The 16,253-nt window shown below is 41.0% G+C and overlaps 1 protein-coding gene and 1 non-coding gene across 15 annotated transcripts in view; both read left to right on the top strand.

Moving 5' to 3' along the window:
* KIZ (kizuna centrosomal protein) overlaps positions 1 to 8,192 on the top strand; it is a 154,775-nt gene extending 146,583 nt beyond the window's left edge. For all 14 annotated transcript variants that reach the window (XM_088789287.1, XM_088789289.1, XM_088789288.1 and 11 more), the window contains 2 exons: positions 5,962 to 6,005; positions 7,999 to 8,192. In XM_088789287.1, coding sequence (XP_088645413.1) covers positions 5,962 to 6,005; positions 7,999 to 8,102 — 148 coding nt within the window. In that variant the 3' untranslated portion in view covers positions 8,103 to 8,192. The remainder of the gene's footprint in view (positions 1 to 5,961; positions 6,006 to 7,998) is intronic.
* A 1,890-nt stretch (positions 8,193 to 10,082) lies between these two features.
* On the top strand, positions 10,083 to 10,246 carry LOC141568414 (U1 spliceosomal RNA). Its single transcript, XR_012491540.1, has one exon. It is a non-coding gene; the product is annotated as a U1 spliceosomal RNA (small nuclear RNA).
* Positions 10,247 to 16,253: the final 6,007 nt, after the last annotated feature.

Here is a 16,253-nt window from a genome sequence, read left to right on the forward strand (position 1 = left end):
AGATTTGCTTCCAGCTGGGGGCGCTGTTGTACAGGAGGTCCTGGATAAGGAGGGCAACGAGAGGGAGCCTGGGCAAGAGCTGGCTCAGGAGGAAGACAAGGGTAGAGAGGTTTGGGATGGTCTTCTGACTGGGTGTCTCCCGTAAGGGCCTCCTCCTCCGGAAGGGAGAGTCCTGTTGGAGTTTCCTTTGAGTGGATCTCCTTTGAGGGGGTTTCCTTTTGAAGACAGAGACAAGAAATTACAGCCAAAAGAGCCGGATCAACTTTACATTTCTTACAGAGGTCTGGATTGTCTCTTAGAGTGAAAAAAGCCTAAACATATGGAACTTCTGATCATTTGTCTTCAGAACCTTAATTTTTACTGACAACCAAAAGCAAGCAATTAGCACTTCCACTGGCAAATCCAGAAATATATTTGGCAACCTTCAAAAGCATGGGCTTTTGTAATAAAATATAAGATACATTTATTTCTGTGACAAGAAGCCAGAAATAAATGAACTTAGACCTATCTAATAATTAATATTTCAGTATTTCATTATTTTGAAGTACCTAGATATTTAATAATTTTTATCATTTAATACAACTTAGTAAAACTGAAATCTTAAGTTACCAACAGAAGGTAAGAAACCTTGTCTAAACATCCACACTATATTATTACTGAAATGTTTCATCTGTTAACATTTTATTAGTTTTTAACTCTATGAGATCCCAAAGTCAATAACCCAAGCTATTTTCTTGACAAATTCTGCAACAGGGATAGCATGATTTTAAAAGTAGGCTTATTCAGAATGCTAGTACTCTGGGAGGAAGGCGGACTCCAGTCCAAAGACCATTTCCCTTACAATGAATCCCACTGCGGGTGGTCCCTGCAGGACTTAGAACCACAGCAGCTGAGTAAGAGGAAGGGGTCTGGCTTGAGAATTAGCTGCTTGGTTTTAAAAGTGTCATTTTTTCCTTTAGTTACCTCAGCATCAGGCATTTCTGGTTATAGGTAGGTTAGGAGATGGGTGGAGCTCCCTTTTTTCCTGAATTACCATGTTTCCCCGAAAATAAGACCTAGCCGGACAATCAGCTCTAATGCGTCTTTTGGAGCAAAAATTAATATAAGACCCAGTATTATATTATATTATATTATTATTATATTTTATATAAGACCCAGTCTTATATTACATAAGACCCTATATTATATTATGTTATATTATATTATATAGATCCGATCTTGTAGTAAAATAAGACTGGGTCTTATATTAATTTTTGCTCCAAAAGACACATTAGAGCTGATTGTGTGGCTAGGTCTTATTTTTGGGGAAACATGGTATCAATTTAGTTACTTTTTTTTTTAGTGCCCGCAATGAGGGCTTCTAGAAACCTGGCACATCTGGCCATACCATCTACAAAATAAATCTAACTGTAAGATCGTACTATAGTTGCTACTTCCCTCAGGAGGCCAGATTTCCCCATCTTTTAATTTGTATTGAGGTCAAATCTCGGAACAAAAGAAGACCAGGTGCCGGTTCTTCAGATTCTGAGGGTCAAATTTGTCTCAGTGTTTCTAGATACAATCCAGGGGGGTGAAGGCACATGAGAGCTGATTGCCCATCTGGAAGGGAGGGAGAAAAGAAAGGTGTCCCTTTGCAATTCATCTCCAACAACTGTTACGAGAGCATCCTCTAAAGCTTGAGCCAAGGAGACTGCACAGTCAGTTCCCAGGCGTGTGCGCCAGGGTTAGTCGTGTTTACCTGGGCTGCCCGACCTGTGTCCCCAGTGAGTGTCTACCTAAATCTATGTGTGTCCCCACCTGGATGTCTGGTGCCAACCGCCCACAGATCGATAAAGGCGGTGGCCAACGATGGGGTGTTTTAAAGTAGAAGGGTATATGGCCCGACTCTGGGCATCTCGAAAATTGATGGCGCAATTGATGTAATAGTGGCCTTCTGAATAGAGGTGTTTAAGGAAGGAGTATATATATACTCAAAGCCTGTAAGGAAGGCATAGGGCATAGACGAGAAGGAGTAGAAGGAGGCCCTGAAGCCCAATATGTGAAGGGCGACAGAAAGAGAGATCTGAAGCCCCAAAAGGCTTCAGACAAGACTGCTTCCTTAAGGAAAAGTGAGTCCGGAATATGTCGGTCCTCCTTAAAAACTTTGCCTGATGGTCGGCAACAACAAAGGTATAAAAGGAAAGCGGCAAAATACTCAGGACCCCAGGGGCAGCATCCTAGATGAACTTGAGCCCCTAAACAATTATTGGAAAATCAGCAACAGGTGGGAAGGGCACAAAAACAATAGAGATGTTGGGTGTGAATTCCAGGACACCTCCATCTGTGCTTTAAAACTAAGAGGAGATCCTGATAGGCTGATATGAGAGGGTATGTTATATGTCAGTAAATTTCATCCTGAGTAACAAGGCATGTCCTATAGAGACAGAGGTCCATGTTCTTATCTTAAGATGTCTTGAGACTGATGGAGAGTGTTGAGGAGGTCTCACAGGGAAGGTGCCCCAGACCAATGTCTCAAGAGCTGAGGAGAGATAGTGGCAGGATTAAAAGAGCAGCATGATTGGACAACACATTCAGCTGGCACCCTTACGGGCAGTCGGGCTGGGAAGGCACCAGTGAGACTTTTGGAACCCACTACAGAGTAGCCGTGGCCAGAGCACCTTAGTTGTCTGTAAAGGCCCACAACTCCAGCCATGCACCTGTATTCAGCCTCCTCGTGGAAAGGAAAAAGGCAGCGGAGGAATAGGAGAATGTAGCAGAGAGGGGAGAGGAAGGCTCCGAACGGCACCCTTATGGGCAGTTGGGTCGGGGGAAGAACCAGGGAGCCTTCGGGAACTCACCACAGAGTAGCAGTGACCAGAGCCCCTCAGTTGCTACCGACCGAGGATTGTTCATCCCAACCTCACGCCACCTTTGGCCCCCCTCCCTACAAGAGAGAAGGCAGTCGGGCTAAGGTCAACATTTCCCCAGCTCAGCTCCAGAGGGGATTGATCAGAGCCCTCACACAAGACCTTTCACTCCGTGGCTTAAGATTAACAGCCGCTTTATTCACTTTTAAGTGGCTGACGGAGGCCCACTATGTGTGACAGGAGAAAGAGACCAAAAAAATGATGAAGGCCCATAAATGGGCAAGTAGAAAGGCACAGATAATATTTACCTCTCCTTCAATCGTGAGCGAGCCCCCAAATGATGTAGGAAATTTCTGAGTGCCGGGATCGTGTCTACAAAACTGAAGAATAGAAGCACGGACCAAGGAGAGGCTAGGAGTTGCAAAAGAGAATAGTTTATTAAAAGTAAAGAGTCACAGCTCTCGAATAAGAGGGTGTCCCGACTGGGTGCCCAATGTAGGGCAAAGGCTCTTATTCTTATATCTTCTCTTGCCCGTTTGAAGAAGGGAGCTGACGCCTTCTAATGGAATTCATCTATCAGGTTTACTCTGTTTGCCCATCCTGAAGGGATTAACGAAATAACCCATTTGTATCTATCAGATCCGCTCTATTTGGCCAAAAGGGATTTGCGAGATAACTTATTAAACTCAAGGTGCCATTACATTTTGTCCTGGAGTGAATGAGCCATTTCAGAATCTGGAGTTTCAGGATATGGCTGTCTTTGTTTATTCCACCAGGGACCTTCCTGTCTACCTAACAACATGCTAACTAACCTGTCTCACTCAGTAAGTGAGCACTGGTCATGTTCTTGGCGCTAGGAAAGTGGCCTAGGCTGTGGGGACCTGGCCTGTACTTGCCTGCCTCCATGCCCTTGCTCTTGTGAAGGGCTCCCAGCTGCCATGTCCCACTGCATCCCACTGTTCCTCGGTCCCAACCTGTGAGATGCTTTCTGCCTTTCAAAGCAAAGTCCAGGAGGCTCCTTGCTTCCTTGGGGATCCTGCAGCCACCCCATCACCCACCCTGTGCACTCAGTTCTCCCGGCTAGTGCTCTCCCCCTCTTCCCCACAGGACTCTTGTCATTGGGCCACAGCTGGCAAATTAGCCTCTTTTTGCGCCCACCAGTGTTTTTATAATCTACCTCTCCCCTCTAGTACCTAGCCCATTGTATTCGTGAAATGGGAGGTGGATAAATAGTGACACAACCCACAGTTGTTTAATATCTGTCTGCGTGTGTGGCAGGGGCAGGCGTTATGTAAGATGGAGTCTTTCAGGTTCATGTCAGTGCGCACTTTACTGGCAGTCTCCATGATTATCGGTTAGCCCTGCACCCTTTCGGATGGTCATGGGGAAATGGCCACAAGCCACTAGTGGGTCATAGCAAATAAACAGACACCAAGTTTAAAGGGAGCATTGACAGATACTGAGCCTAGAGGATGATACCTTAGTGGAGCTTGTTTTACTGAGGAAAAAAATGTAATGCAATTATGGCAAAAGGCAGATTTTTAAGCCATAGGTTAACTTGACTTGACCCAATGGGAAGGAGAAGATGGGTCCTGCATCTAGAAGACTAGGGTACCAGCTGTGAGAAGAGCTGTGATGGTGCATATTGGGATCTGTGTCTTTTCTCAGCAGTCTCCCCATCTAAAAGGATGGAATCTGCTTTAATGAAATAATCTGTAAATGTAAATGCAAGCAAATACTTTGGCAAAAACACAAGAAAATCAATCAAAATGGCAAGCCATACACATGTAACAGTTTCTTCTTTAATATCTCCCTTGACCATTCAGTATTGTTAAAGAGAAAACAGGCCCAAAATGGAGTCGCTTGTGCTAAAGCCCATGACAGAACCTAGACTTAATACTTGACCTGATTGCAGTTTCAGCCTTCTCTGGAATGTAATATGAATGTCAGTCTGCAATTTTCTAGTTAGTACCAATGAGGTAATCTGTCACGAAGGTCCTCTTCATCCCGGCCTCCAAAGTAAACTGAGGCAATCTGCCTGATAAGACACACACACCGTGTTCCCCTGAGGGAAGGTACCATTGCCTGAAACAAGCCTTTCTTTTGCTAATTTCCTTTTCTGGCCCAGTTTCTGTCTATAAAAGCCTTCCACATTGTACAGCTTCTTGGGCCTTCCCTCTACTTGCTACAATGGGATGCTACCCAATGCATGAATCATTCAATAAAGCCAATTATTAGATCTTCAAATTTACTCGATTGAATTTTCATTCTTTATCAGTATGGACCATAAAGAATTTAAGTATAATTTTAAAAATCAAATGATGTGCTCCCAGAGGGGACTTTTAAATTCATTAAAATTGCAAAAGCTCTTGAAAAGGAGTGCTGTGATGGGCCTTGTATCCCATAGATCTATTTGTTGTTATATTGGCTTTAGTGAACAAGCTGTTAAGTACTAGGTGCCGCAGACACTTGCATTTTTATGTATGTGATACATGGAGCACTAAACATAGGTGTCCAAGGTACTTGCATTTTTTCTCTACCATGTGTTAATATTTTTAATGAACGAAACAGAGTTTATTTTTAACTCCTTTGTTAAACTGTTAAGTATTGGTATCCCTGGTTTAATGGAGATAAGTATTTTAACTTCCTCACCAGCTTCTCCTTGTACCCTAACATCTGGAATCCCCACTTCAGGGATTTCTCTTTTAGCTTGTCTACGAGTGCTAAGCTTTACACATTAGTGTTTTCCAGAGACTGTTGAGGGGAAATTGGTCCTCTGCCCACTGCCACGCATTCGTTCTCCAGGAGGAGCACAGTGTACAGTGCCGCTTGGCACACACAAGGCAGAGCGGAGTCCAACTGGGTCTCTGCGGAGCCAGCACTCAGGGACAGCAGTCAGCTGTCTCAACAGGGACCCTCCCACCAAAGCATTAGCAAATACCTCTAGCCTCAGCAGCTTGGCCATTTTCTTTTTGCTTTTAAAACTTGGGGATTAAACGTAAAATTTCTGGCCTTTCAGTAAATAACGTGTGCTTCTTCCCTAAGGTGTTCATTGTAAAAATATTAGTCTGGTTTTCCTTTTTCTTAGAACTTAGGTTATTTCTTTATTTTACAGGCATGAAAATAAAAAGAAACTACCTACCAATTTAAAGTTGAAAGGTAAGAGAAATAACAGAATACCAGATTTTCATTTTGTGTGTTGACCAAAAGAGTTGTTGTGACATGTATTTGTTTACGTGTGTTAGGGCTATGAAGCATGGCTGTGATCACAAGGGCAGCTCTTGTAGCTCCCTCTGGGTTGATGTTGTCTCTGAGGGGATTGGAGGGCTTCAGTGACAGGGCTGTGACCTGAGCACACTTCGGTGCCATGGGCCACAGAGGCATAGCATTTTAATTTGCAGTTATGAATAGTGAGGGGATCCTGACCTCCACAACTAATTGAATACCAACACCAATATATTCTACCTATGAAATGTTTCCTGCCTCTGTCTCCATCCTCACTGCTAATGCCCACAAGTAACTACTGCTCAAGACATGACAGGGCCCATGCAGGAGATCCAACTGTTTTCCTCATATCCAACCCCTCCCATCTCCTGACTGTCCTCCACCTGGCCACCAGCATCTAAAACCTCATTTAACCTTCTTACCTTCCTGGTTAAGAATTGCCAATGTCTTCCCACTACCTACAGGAGACAGTCTATAACTTTCTCCCTTTGTGGTCTCGCCCCATCCCTACTCTCCAGCCTAGTTTCTCCCAAGGCCTTGTCCTCTTTGGGTCAAGTCACAACCAGGTTTCTCCAGATACACCACACTTGTACCTCTGTGCCTTTGCTAATGTTATTCCTTCTCCATGATGTTCCTTTTCCTTTTCCTCAGCCTACTGAGCTCCTACTCATCCTTCAACTACCCATTTACAGAGAGAATCTAACCCTCCTTCCACATTAACACTGTGAAATACCCCCTGCCAAGCTTGGGCTCTCTCTACTCCTGTCTCCTTAAATCCCATTTCCAGTGGGTTATATTTGAGAGCATGGGTTTGCGTCAGACAACCTGGGTGTTACTCCTGGTTTGACGACTCACAAACTCTAATTATGGCTAGTTACTTAACCTCTCGCAGCCTCAATTTGCTCAGTAAATCAGAGACATTAATACTTACCTTACCAGGTTGATGAAAATATTAAATGAGGTTGTATGTAAGAAGTCATTGCAGAGCTGACAAGTCATGCCATGTAGATATTGGTAGTCATGGAGATTGTCAATGTAGCAGACAATGTGCCCCACCACATCCTGTCTAACCACTTTGGAGGTTACCTCAGTACAGTTCACTGACATGTCCTTGGCCTTGTACATCAGGCAGCTGAGTATTGCCACCTGGGGGCTTTCTTTGGCCACAGGAGCATGCTCATTCCTTACAGGGCAGCCCACAGTGCTAGAGAGTTGATGCCCTGGTTGTGAACAACCATCAAACAATGAGAGATGGGAGTTGGTGGATAAATAACCCCACTTCCTCATTCTTCTTTGGGACAATTTGAAGAGAGTTCTGCAGTCTCTCAGAGGGCCCCCTGCAGGACTGAGCCCCAGGTGTCCACTGCCAGCCCTGTTCATTAACACCCTCTGTTGGTTTCCTCTCTTCCCTGTGTCACTCTCCCAGTTCCCCAACCCCCATCATTCCCAGGATTACCTCCCAAGTAAACCATGTGTACTTATCCCCTGTGTCACCGTAAACCTCACTACTATTCCTCCACTATATCTTCCCTTCTCCTCTCTGCTCTTGTGAAGAACAGAGGGAGATCAAAGTAGAGGGGCGGCTGAGGTGAGGTAAGGTGGTATCAGGCCTGATAAAGCACCCAGGTAACCCAGCTTCCATGTTAATCCTGATTTAAAATCCCAAACCTACAGTGAAGGGTTGGACACAACAGAAAGGAAAAGAAAGATTCTACAAAGTGTTTTCCATAACAATGCATAGAACACATTGTGAAATGTGTAAATTTGTGCAGTATTGACATGCATTCTGGGTATATCTAGTCAGATACATCACATGGTATCCCTAGCGGGCCTTTTGCAGGCCAGTGTTCCAATTAACCAATCCGGCTGATTAAGCCAAGCTAATCAGTGCTGAGATGTTAAATAGCTGTCCGGTTTTCTCTTCCAGCCTTCTGGAGTGAGTCTGATGACAGTAACTCAGAAATTGAAGCTGCTTTACGTCCTAGAAACCATAACACATCCACTGACCATTTTGATAATTTTTATGACTAATAAGGTATAACAGCTGTTGGAAATAAAGTCTTTAAAGAAACTGAAACCCTATCTTCATATGTGATTTCCAAAATAAACATGTCCTTTTAAGTTTTGTGATTTTTAATACGTTAGGGCCACATTGCTATTCCAGTGAAATTTTATGATATAATTATGAACTAGCATATTCATTTTTCAGTTATCAAAAAGCGAAGTGATTAATGCAATGCCCATCAAAATTCAAATTATTTTCTTTATAGAAATTGACAAGCTTATCCTAAAATTCATATGGAAATTCAAGGTACTCAGAATGGCCAAACAGTCTTAAAAAAGAAAAACAAAACCGAGTACTCACATTTCCCAATTTTGAAACTTACTAAAAACCTGCAGTAATTAAGACAGTGTGGTACTGGCACAAACATGTATTGATTTACATATGATATTGGTTTATATGAAATATTGATTTATGTATAATCTAGAATTGATAACCAAGAGATAAATCTCATATTTATGGCCAATTAATTTTCGACATGGGTGTCCAGACCATTCAGTGGGAAAATACGGTCTTTTCAACAAATGATGCTAGGACAACTGGATAGTTTTATGTAAAAGAATGAAGTTGTATCCCTACCTCACACTGCATACAAAATTAACTCAAAATTGTTTAAGGACGTAAATGTAAGAGTATGAAACTCTTAGAAGAAAACATAGGTGTAAATCTTTGTGACCTTGCATTAGGCAATGGATTCTTAGATTTGACACCAAAAGTACTAACGACAGAGAATACTAGATAAATTGGACTATACCAAGGTTAAAACCTTTTTATTGCAAAGAACACTACAAGAAAGTGAAAAGAACAGGATAAAATGTTTGCAAATCCTATTTTTTATGCAAATCAAAAAGAAACCTGTATCCAGAATATATAAAGAACTCTTATAGCTCAATGCTAAAAGGACAACCCAGTTTAAAAATGAGCAAAGGTTCTGAATAGATTCTGCTTCAAAGAAGATATGCAAATGGCCAATAAGTGCATGTAAAGATGCTTAGTATCATTACCTATAAGAGAAATGCAAATCAAAACCACAGTGAGATATCAGTAGGTATCTTCACACCCACTGGAATGACTAGAATCAAAAAGACAGGTAATACAAGTGTTGGTGAGGATGTGGAGAAATTCCCTTATACACTGCTGATGGAGATGTAAAATGCTGCAGCAACTTTGGAAAACAGTCTGGCTATTCCTCAAAAGGTGACTGCTCAATGGGAACCAGTTAGCAGGGAAATCCTCCAGTCTCCCCACCCCATTGTGAAGCCCAGTGGGGTCTCAGGATAGCAGGCACAGTACCTGGAGTATTTCTCTGGGTGTTTATATATACCATCTGGAAAATAACAGATGAACTAAGTTTCTTCCAACCATCTGACCCAGGAAGTGGAGCTTACTTCTTCCCCCACCCCTCTTTTAATGTTGGCTGGACTTAGTGTGTCTTTTCTACAAAATAGAGTATGAAAAGAGATAAGTGGTAACATAACAATGGAAAAACCTGGCTGACACCTCTTTAACCATGTGATCAAGGTGAATGTCACCATTGATAGGTCATGTGGATGTCAGGTACCTCCAATGTGCTGCAGTGAGAAAGACACTTCATGTCTGTGGTGATCTTCCCAAACACTCATAACTGCAGTCTAATCATGAGAAATAAAAATCAGATAAACTCAAATTGAGGGACGTTTGACCAAATACCTGTCCCGTACTCGTCAAAACCGTCTAACGAAAATCAAAGAAAGGCAGGAACTGTCACAGACCAGAGGAGACAAAAGAGACATGACAGGGAGCCGGCCCAGTGGCTCAGGTGGTTAGAGCTCCGTGCTCCTAACTCCGAAGGCTGCCGGTTCGATTCCCACATGGGCCACTGGGATCTCAACCACAAGATTGCCAGTTCGACTCCTCGAGTCCCGCAAGGGATGGTGGGCAGCGCCCCCTGCAACTAAGATTGAACACGGATACATACCTGGCAGTGGAGATACCATGATCACGAAGGTGGTTTTCCTAGGGGGAGGCTTATCCATTGCACTCAGGATGTGCTGACCCCTACAATTTCCCCAAATGTGGGAAACTCAACTGCATAATTTGTGGTAGTGGGGGACTGCGTTAGCGCTCTCCCCTGAAAAAAAATAAAATTGAACACGGCACCTTGAGCTGAGCTGCCACTGAGCTCTCGGATGGCTCAGTTGGTTGGAGCGCGTCCTCTCAACCACAAGGTTGCCGGTTCGACTCCCGCAAGGTTTGGTGGGCTGTGCCCCCTGCAACTAGTAACAGCAACTGGACCTGGAGCTGAGCTGTGCCCTCCACAACTAAGACTGAAAGGACAACAACTTGACTTGGAAAAAAGTCCTGGAAGTACACACTGTTCCCCAATAAAATCTTTAAAACAAGAGACATGACAACTAAATGAAATGTGGGATCTTAGGTTGGATCCTTGAATAAAAACGGGACATAGATGGAAAATATGATGAAATCCAAAGAAAGCCTGGAGTTTTTAGTAGTAATGTACCAGTGTTGGTTTCTTAGTTTTGACAAATGTACCGTGGTACATTTGTAAGATTAGAGAAATGTAGTATTAGGGGAAACTGAAACTGGGTGAAAGGTATGCAAGAACTGTTTTACTTTTGCAACTTTTCTATAAATCTGAAATTATTCCACACACACAAAAATCCAACAATAAACATAGTTGACCTACATCTGAACACCTTTTACTAGAGATCACATGTTGTGTACTGATGATGGTCCAGAAGAATGCCTAGGTTTGGTAACACATACCCTGTTTCCCTGAGAATAAGACCTAGCCGAACAATCAGCTCTAATGCATCTTTTGGAGCAAAAATTAATATAAGACCCGGTCTTATTTTACTATTATATACGACCGGGTCTTATGTTGACATTTGCTCCAATAGACACATTAGAGCTGATTTTCCCACCGGATCTTATTTTCGGGGAAACACGGTCTCTTACTTTCAAATAGTGGTGGAGTAGGCCTCTTGTCCAATACCTTTAGCAGGCAAAATTTTCCGCTTAAAATTTAATAACATTTTTTTATTTTCGGTTACTTTCTATTATGTTTATCTCCAGTGACCCTATTTTAAAAAGTATAGAAGTGATACAAAGTTTTCTTTTTAAATAAATTTTAGGGGAAAGAAGAGAATTTACTTTTAAAAATATACTAAGAAAATAATAGTAGAAATGATAGGAAGATATGGCTAAATGAATGGAGCTGGAAGCTCTGCTCTGTTCTGCTCACCAAACAACTCTGATCTATTTTGAGGTCTCCAGGGGGTTAAGCTCTTGGGGAGGTCCTGCACTTGACCCATGGCTTGTCTTGTTTCTCTGGTAAAAGCAGCACTACAGCAAAACTTAATAAACAGGTTATATGGGGAAAACATTCCCATGTTTTTCTTTACTCTCACAGTACTACTACACTCACAATACTTTATTTTCCCCCCTACATCAACCAATTCTTTTGACACCTGGGTGTCCTGCAATTCGATTCAATTCTGACACTAATGAGTTAGCTCAGACCCCACAGGGTAAGGGCTCAGTCTCACAAAACTGACTTCCACGTCAGACGTCAGTCGTAACTTAAGTAGTAGGTCCCAGGTTTCCACAACTTCTGTCTGACTTGACTACAAATCAGGGTTCCTTGGGTTTAATTGCTAGAATGACTAATAAAACTCAGGGAAACATGTTTACCAGTTTATAATAAAAGGATATGATAAAGAATAGAAATCAACATCTAAGCAGAAGAGATGCATAGGACAAGTTATATGGGAAGGGGCACAGGGCTTCCATACTCTTGCCAGGGGCACCACCCTCCCAGCACCTCCATGTGTTCAGCAATCTGAAAGCTTTTCAAACCCTATGCTTTTGGAATTTTTATGGAGGCTTTATCACAAAGGCATGAATGATTGTTAATGCCACTTCCGGCCCATCGTCCCCTCTCCAGAGAATACAAGGATGTGGCTGAAAGTTCCAAGCTTCCAATGACTTGATCTTTCTGGAGACCAGCCCCTATGGTGAAGCTACCCAGGAGCCCACTCAGAGTCACCTCATTTGAAAAAAAGACACTCCTCTCACTCAGGAAATTCCAAGGGTTTTAGGAGCTTTGTGTCAAGAACCAGAGGCAAAGACCTACATATATGTATCTTTTTTCTGTTTCACACTGGTCTTCCAATTTATAAATCCAACTTTTGTGAGCTTAGTTAACATGACGAAGTCAAGCATCAGAACTCACCGTGTTAAAGACTCAACTCTAGATCTGGGGTAACCACCCTCCCAGCTTCTACCAGCTGAAGTTCAGAAACAGTTTTATCATTTGTTCATTCAGCAAGCCTTATCTTGACACTTCCTGTGTGTCAGGCACTTGTGTGCTAGTCATTGAGAATACAACAACAGATCTAACACAGTCACTAACTTCAGGGTGCTTACACTCCAACAAAGGAGACAAAGCCTGAAATACAGCGCATTATGTACAGTACATTATGGGAAATACATAGTCCCCAAAAGCTCAGAAGAGTGGAAAAATTATTCCTTTTGGGGTTGAGTTAGGGAAGTTCCACATAGGACGTGACATTTATTTTATATAGGATGGGGTAGAGCTGGGGGGGATAAGGGAACTATGCAGAAATGATACTTGCATTCCCAGAAACAACAAAAATTATGTTAAAAATCTTAAAATTTGAAGAGGTTATCGAAAGACAAAATTTTTAAACATTTGTTAACAATAGAGAGCTACGTGTTTATGAATGGGAAGAATCTATATCTTAAAAATCACAAATTCTGTCCAAATTAATCCAAAAAGTCAATGCCACTTTAATCAAAACCCCAGTAGGTCTTTTCCAGAGCTTGACAAACTGGTCATTAAACTCAGAAGGAATTTAAAGGGCCAGAATGAAGACATAGGCAATAACCTCCTTGACATTGGTCTTGGCAATCATTTTTTAGCTCTGACTCCACAGGCAAGGGCAATAAAAACAAAAATAAACAAGTGGGACTACGTGAAACCAAAAAGCTTCTACATCGTGAAGAAACCCATCAACAAAATGAAAAGGCAACCTATTCAATAGGAGAAGATATTCGCAAATCATATATCTGATAAGGGATTCATATAAAAAAACATAAAGAACTCATATAACTCAATAACAAAAAAATCTGATTTAAAAATGGGCAGAGGATTCAACTAGACATTTCTCCAAAGAGGACATACAGATGGCCAACAGGTACATGAAAAGATGCTCAGCATCACTAATCGTCAGAGAAATGCGAATCAAAACCACAATGAGATATCATCTGACACCTGTTAGAATTGCTATTATAAAAAAGATAAGATATATAGGTGATGTATTACAGAATTGTACACCTGAAACCTATATGATGTTACTAACCATTGTCACCCCAATAAACTTTAATTAAAAAAAAAAAGAAATAACAAGTGTTGGCAAGAATATGGAGAAAAATGAACCCTTTTCTGTACTGTTTGTGGGAATGTAAATTGGTGCAGCCACTATGGAAAATAGTACAGAGGTTCCTCAAAAAATTAAAAATAAAACTAACATATTATCCAGTGACATCAGGAAAGAGGGACTTTCATACTCTTTGGAAGCACATTTATAATACCAAGTAAGGTTATAGACGACATAACCTATGACCCTATGGTTCCATCTCTAAATATTTACTCTAGAGCCACACTATCCAATACAAGTAATCACCAGCCACATGTGACTCTTAAGCACTTGAAATGTGGCTAGTCCAAACTGAGAAATTCATATTGGATTTAAAGACTTTATATGAAAGAAATAGTGTGAGATATTTCATTAATTTTTATATTGATCATATGTTGAAATGGATATATTGGATATGCTAGGTTAAAATATATTACTGAAATTAATTTTATCAGTTTCTTTTTAAATTTTGTAACGTGACTACTAAAAAATTTTAAATTACATAACGAGGTGTGATCAAAAAATATGGTGAATGCTTAAATTTTAAAAAATTGTATTATAGTAAAAGACACATTGCTTTTTTTTTTTTAATTTATTGGGGGTGACAATTGTTAGTAAAATTACATAGATTTCAGGTGTACAATTCTGTATTACATCATCTATAAATCCCATTGTGTGTTCACCACCCAGAGTCAGTTCTCCTTCCATCACCATATATTTGATCCCCCTTACCCTCATCTCCCACCCCCCACCCCCCTTACCCTCTGGTAACCACTAAACTATTGTCTGTGTCTATGAGTTTTTGTTTCTCATTTGTTTGTCTTGTTCTTTTGCTGTTTTTGGTTTATATACCACATATCGGTGAAATCATATGATTCTCTGCTTTTTCTGTCTGACTTATTTCGCTTAGCATTATACTTTCAGGATCCATCTATGCTGTCACAAATGTTCCTATATCATCTTTTCTTACCGCCGAATAGTATTCCATTGTGTATCTATACCACAACTTCTTTATCCATTCATCTATCGAAGGACATTTTGGTTGTTTCCATGTCTTGGCCACCGTAAACAAAGCTGCAATGAACATTGGAGCACACGAAAGACACATTGCTATTAAACTGCCTCAAAATACTCCCCCTCACTTTGAACACACTTATCCCATCATTCTTGCCACTTTGTGAAGCAGTTCCGGAAGTGAGTGTCTCTTTCAGCACTTTTTTGTGAGTGTCTCAAGTTGCACTGTCGTGGCTGCCTTGATGTCCTGAATACATTCCAAACGTTTACCTTTCATGGTCATTTTGACTTTGGGGAAGAGCCAGAAGTCACACAGTGCCATACTCAGTGAATAAGGTGGATGAGGACACACCATAATTTGACATAAATTGCCATACCAGAAGCAATGTGTGACACAAAGCCTTTCTGTTGTGATCTCAAAATACAGTGAACACTGCTGCCAAGTGTCATCCAGTGGAAAGGCAGAGGTCTTCAATATGGGAAGCGGTGTGTCAAACCTTAGTAACAGTGTGTGACAAGCTTCAACTTGTTTGGTGCAGTCAGTTTGGTTTGAGCTACGGTTGAGAGAAGGTGTGTTTTAAAGTGTGCCATAAATCATCCTTCATCATGACAATGCTCCGTGTCACACATCGCTTCTGGTATATGGCAATTTTTGTCAAAAACATTAAACGGTGTGTCCTCATCCACCTTATTCACTGGGTCTGGCACCGTGTGACTTCTGACTCTTCTCCAAAGTCAAAATGACCATGAAAGGTAAACGTTTTGAATCGATTCAGGACATTGAGGCAGCCACGACAGCGCAACTAGAGAAGTCACAAAAATGGACTTCCAGAACTGCTTCAGAAAGTGGCAAGAATAATGGGATAAGTGTGTTCGAAGAGAGGAGAAGTATTTTGAGGGGGATTAATGGCAATGTGCCTTTTACTGTAATACATTTTTTAAATTTAAACATTCAATGTATTGTTTGATCAGACCTCATATGTGACTCTCATTTGCGGCTTTATTGTATTTCTATTGGACAAAGCTACTATAGAGAAACTCTCACTGTTATACACAAAGAAACATGCTTAAAACTTTAATTGTAGTATTGCTTGAAATGTTAAAAATTTGGGAACATTAGTGCCTGCCAGCAGGAAAACAATAAGAAATATTGCTGGAGGACTTGTACAATTAATAAAATATATGTAAAAGTGAAAGCAAAACAATTCATTGTGTTGTTTATAGACAGGGACAAAAGGGTTCATATATAGTAAAAGTGTAAAACATGGATGGAAGGGATTTGTGAATCTTCATGAAAGTGATTAGCTCTGGGGAAGAAAAGAGGAGAATTGGATAGGTGGTATATACAGAGAAATTCAATGAATCAGTAACAGCTTATTTCTTTAGATTAAAAAACAAATATTCAATGCAGAAAAAATGTATAGGTACTAAACTTATGGATCTTAGGTTCAGAGAAGATTTTATTAATTTGACCTCAAAGGCAAGGGAAGTCATAGCAAAAATAAATGAACGGGACTATATCAAACTAAAAAGCTTCCACACAGCAAAAGAAACCATCAACAGAACAAAGAGACAATCAACCAAATGAGAAAAGATATTTGCAAACAATACCTCTGATATATCAAAAACATATAAAGATCTCATACAACTCAACAACAAAAATAC

The sequence above is a fragment of the Rhinolophus sinicus genome, chromosome 13, assembly GCF_057876585.1.
Source record: "Rhinolophus sinicus isolate RSI-liver-muscle chromosome 13, RSI-T2T, whole genome shotgun sequence".
Lineage (NCBI taxonomy): Eukaryota > Metazoa > Chordata > Mammalia > Chiroptera > Rhinolophidae > Rhinolophus > Rhinolophus sinicus.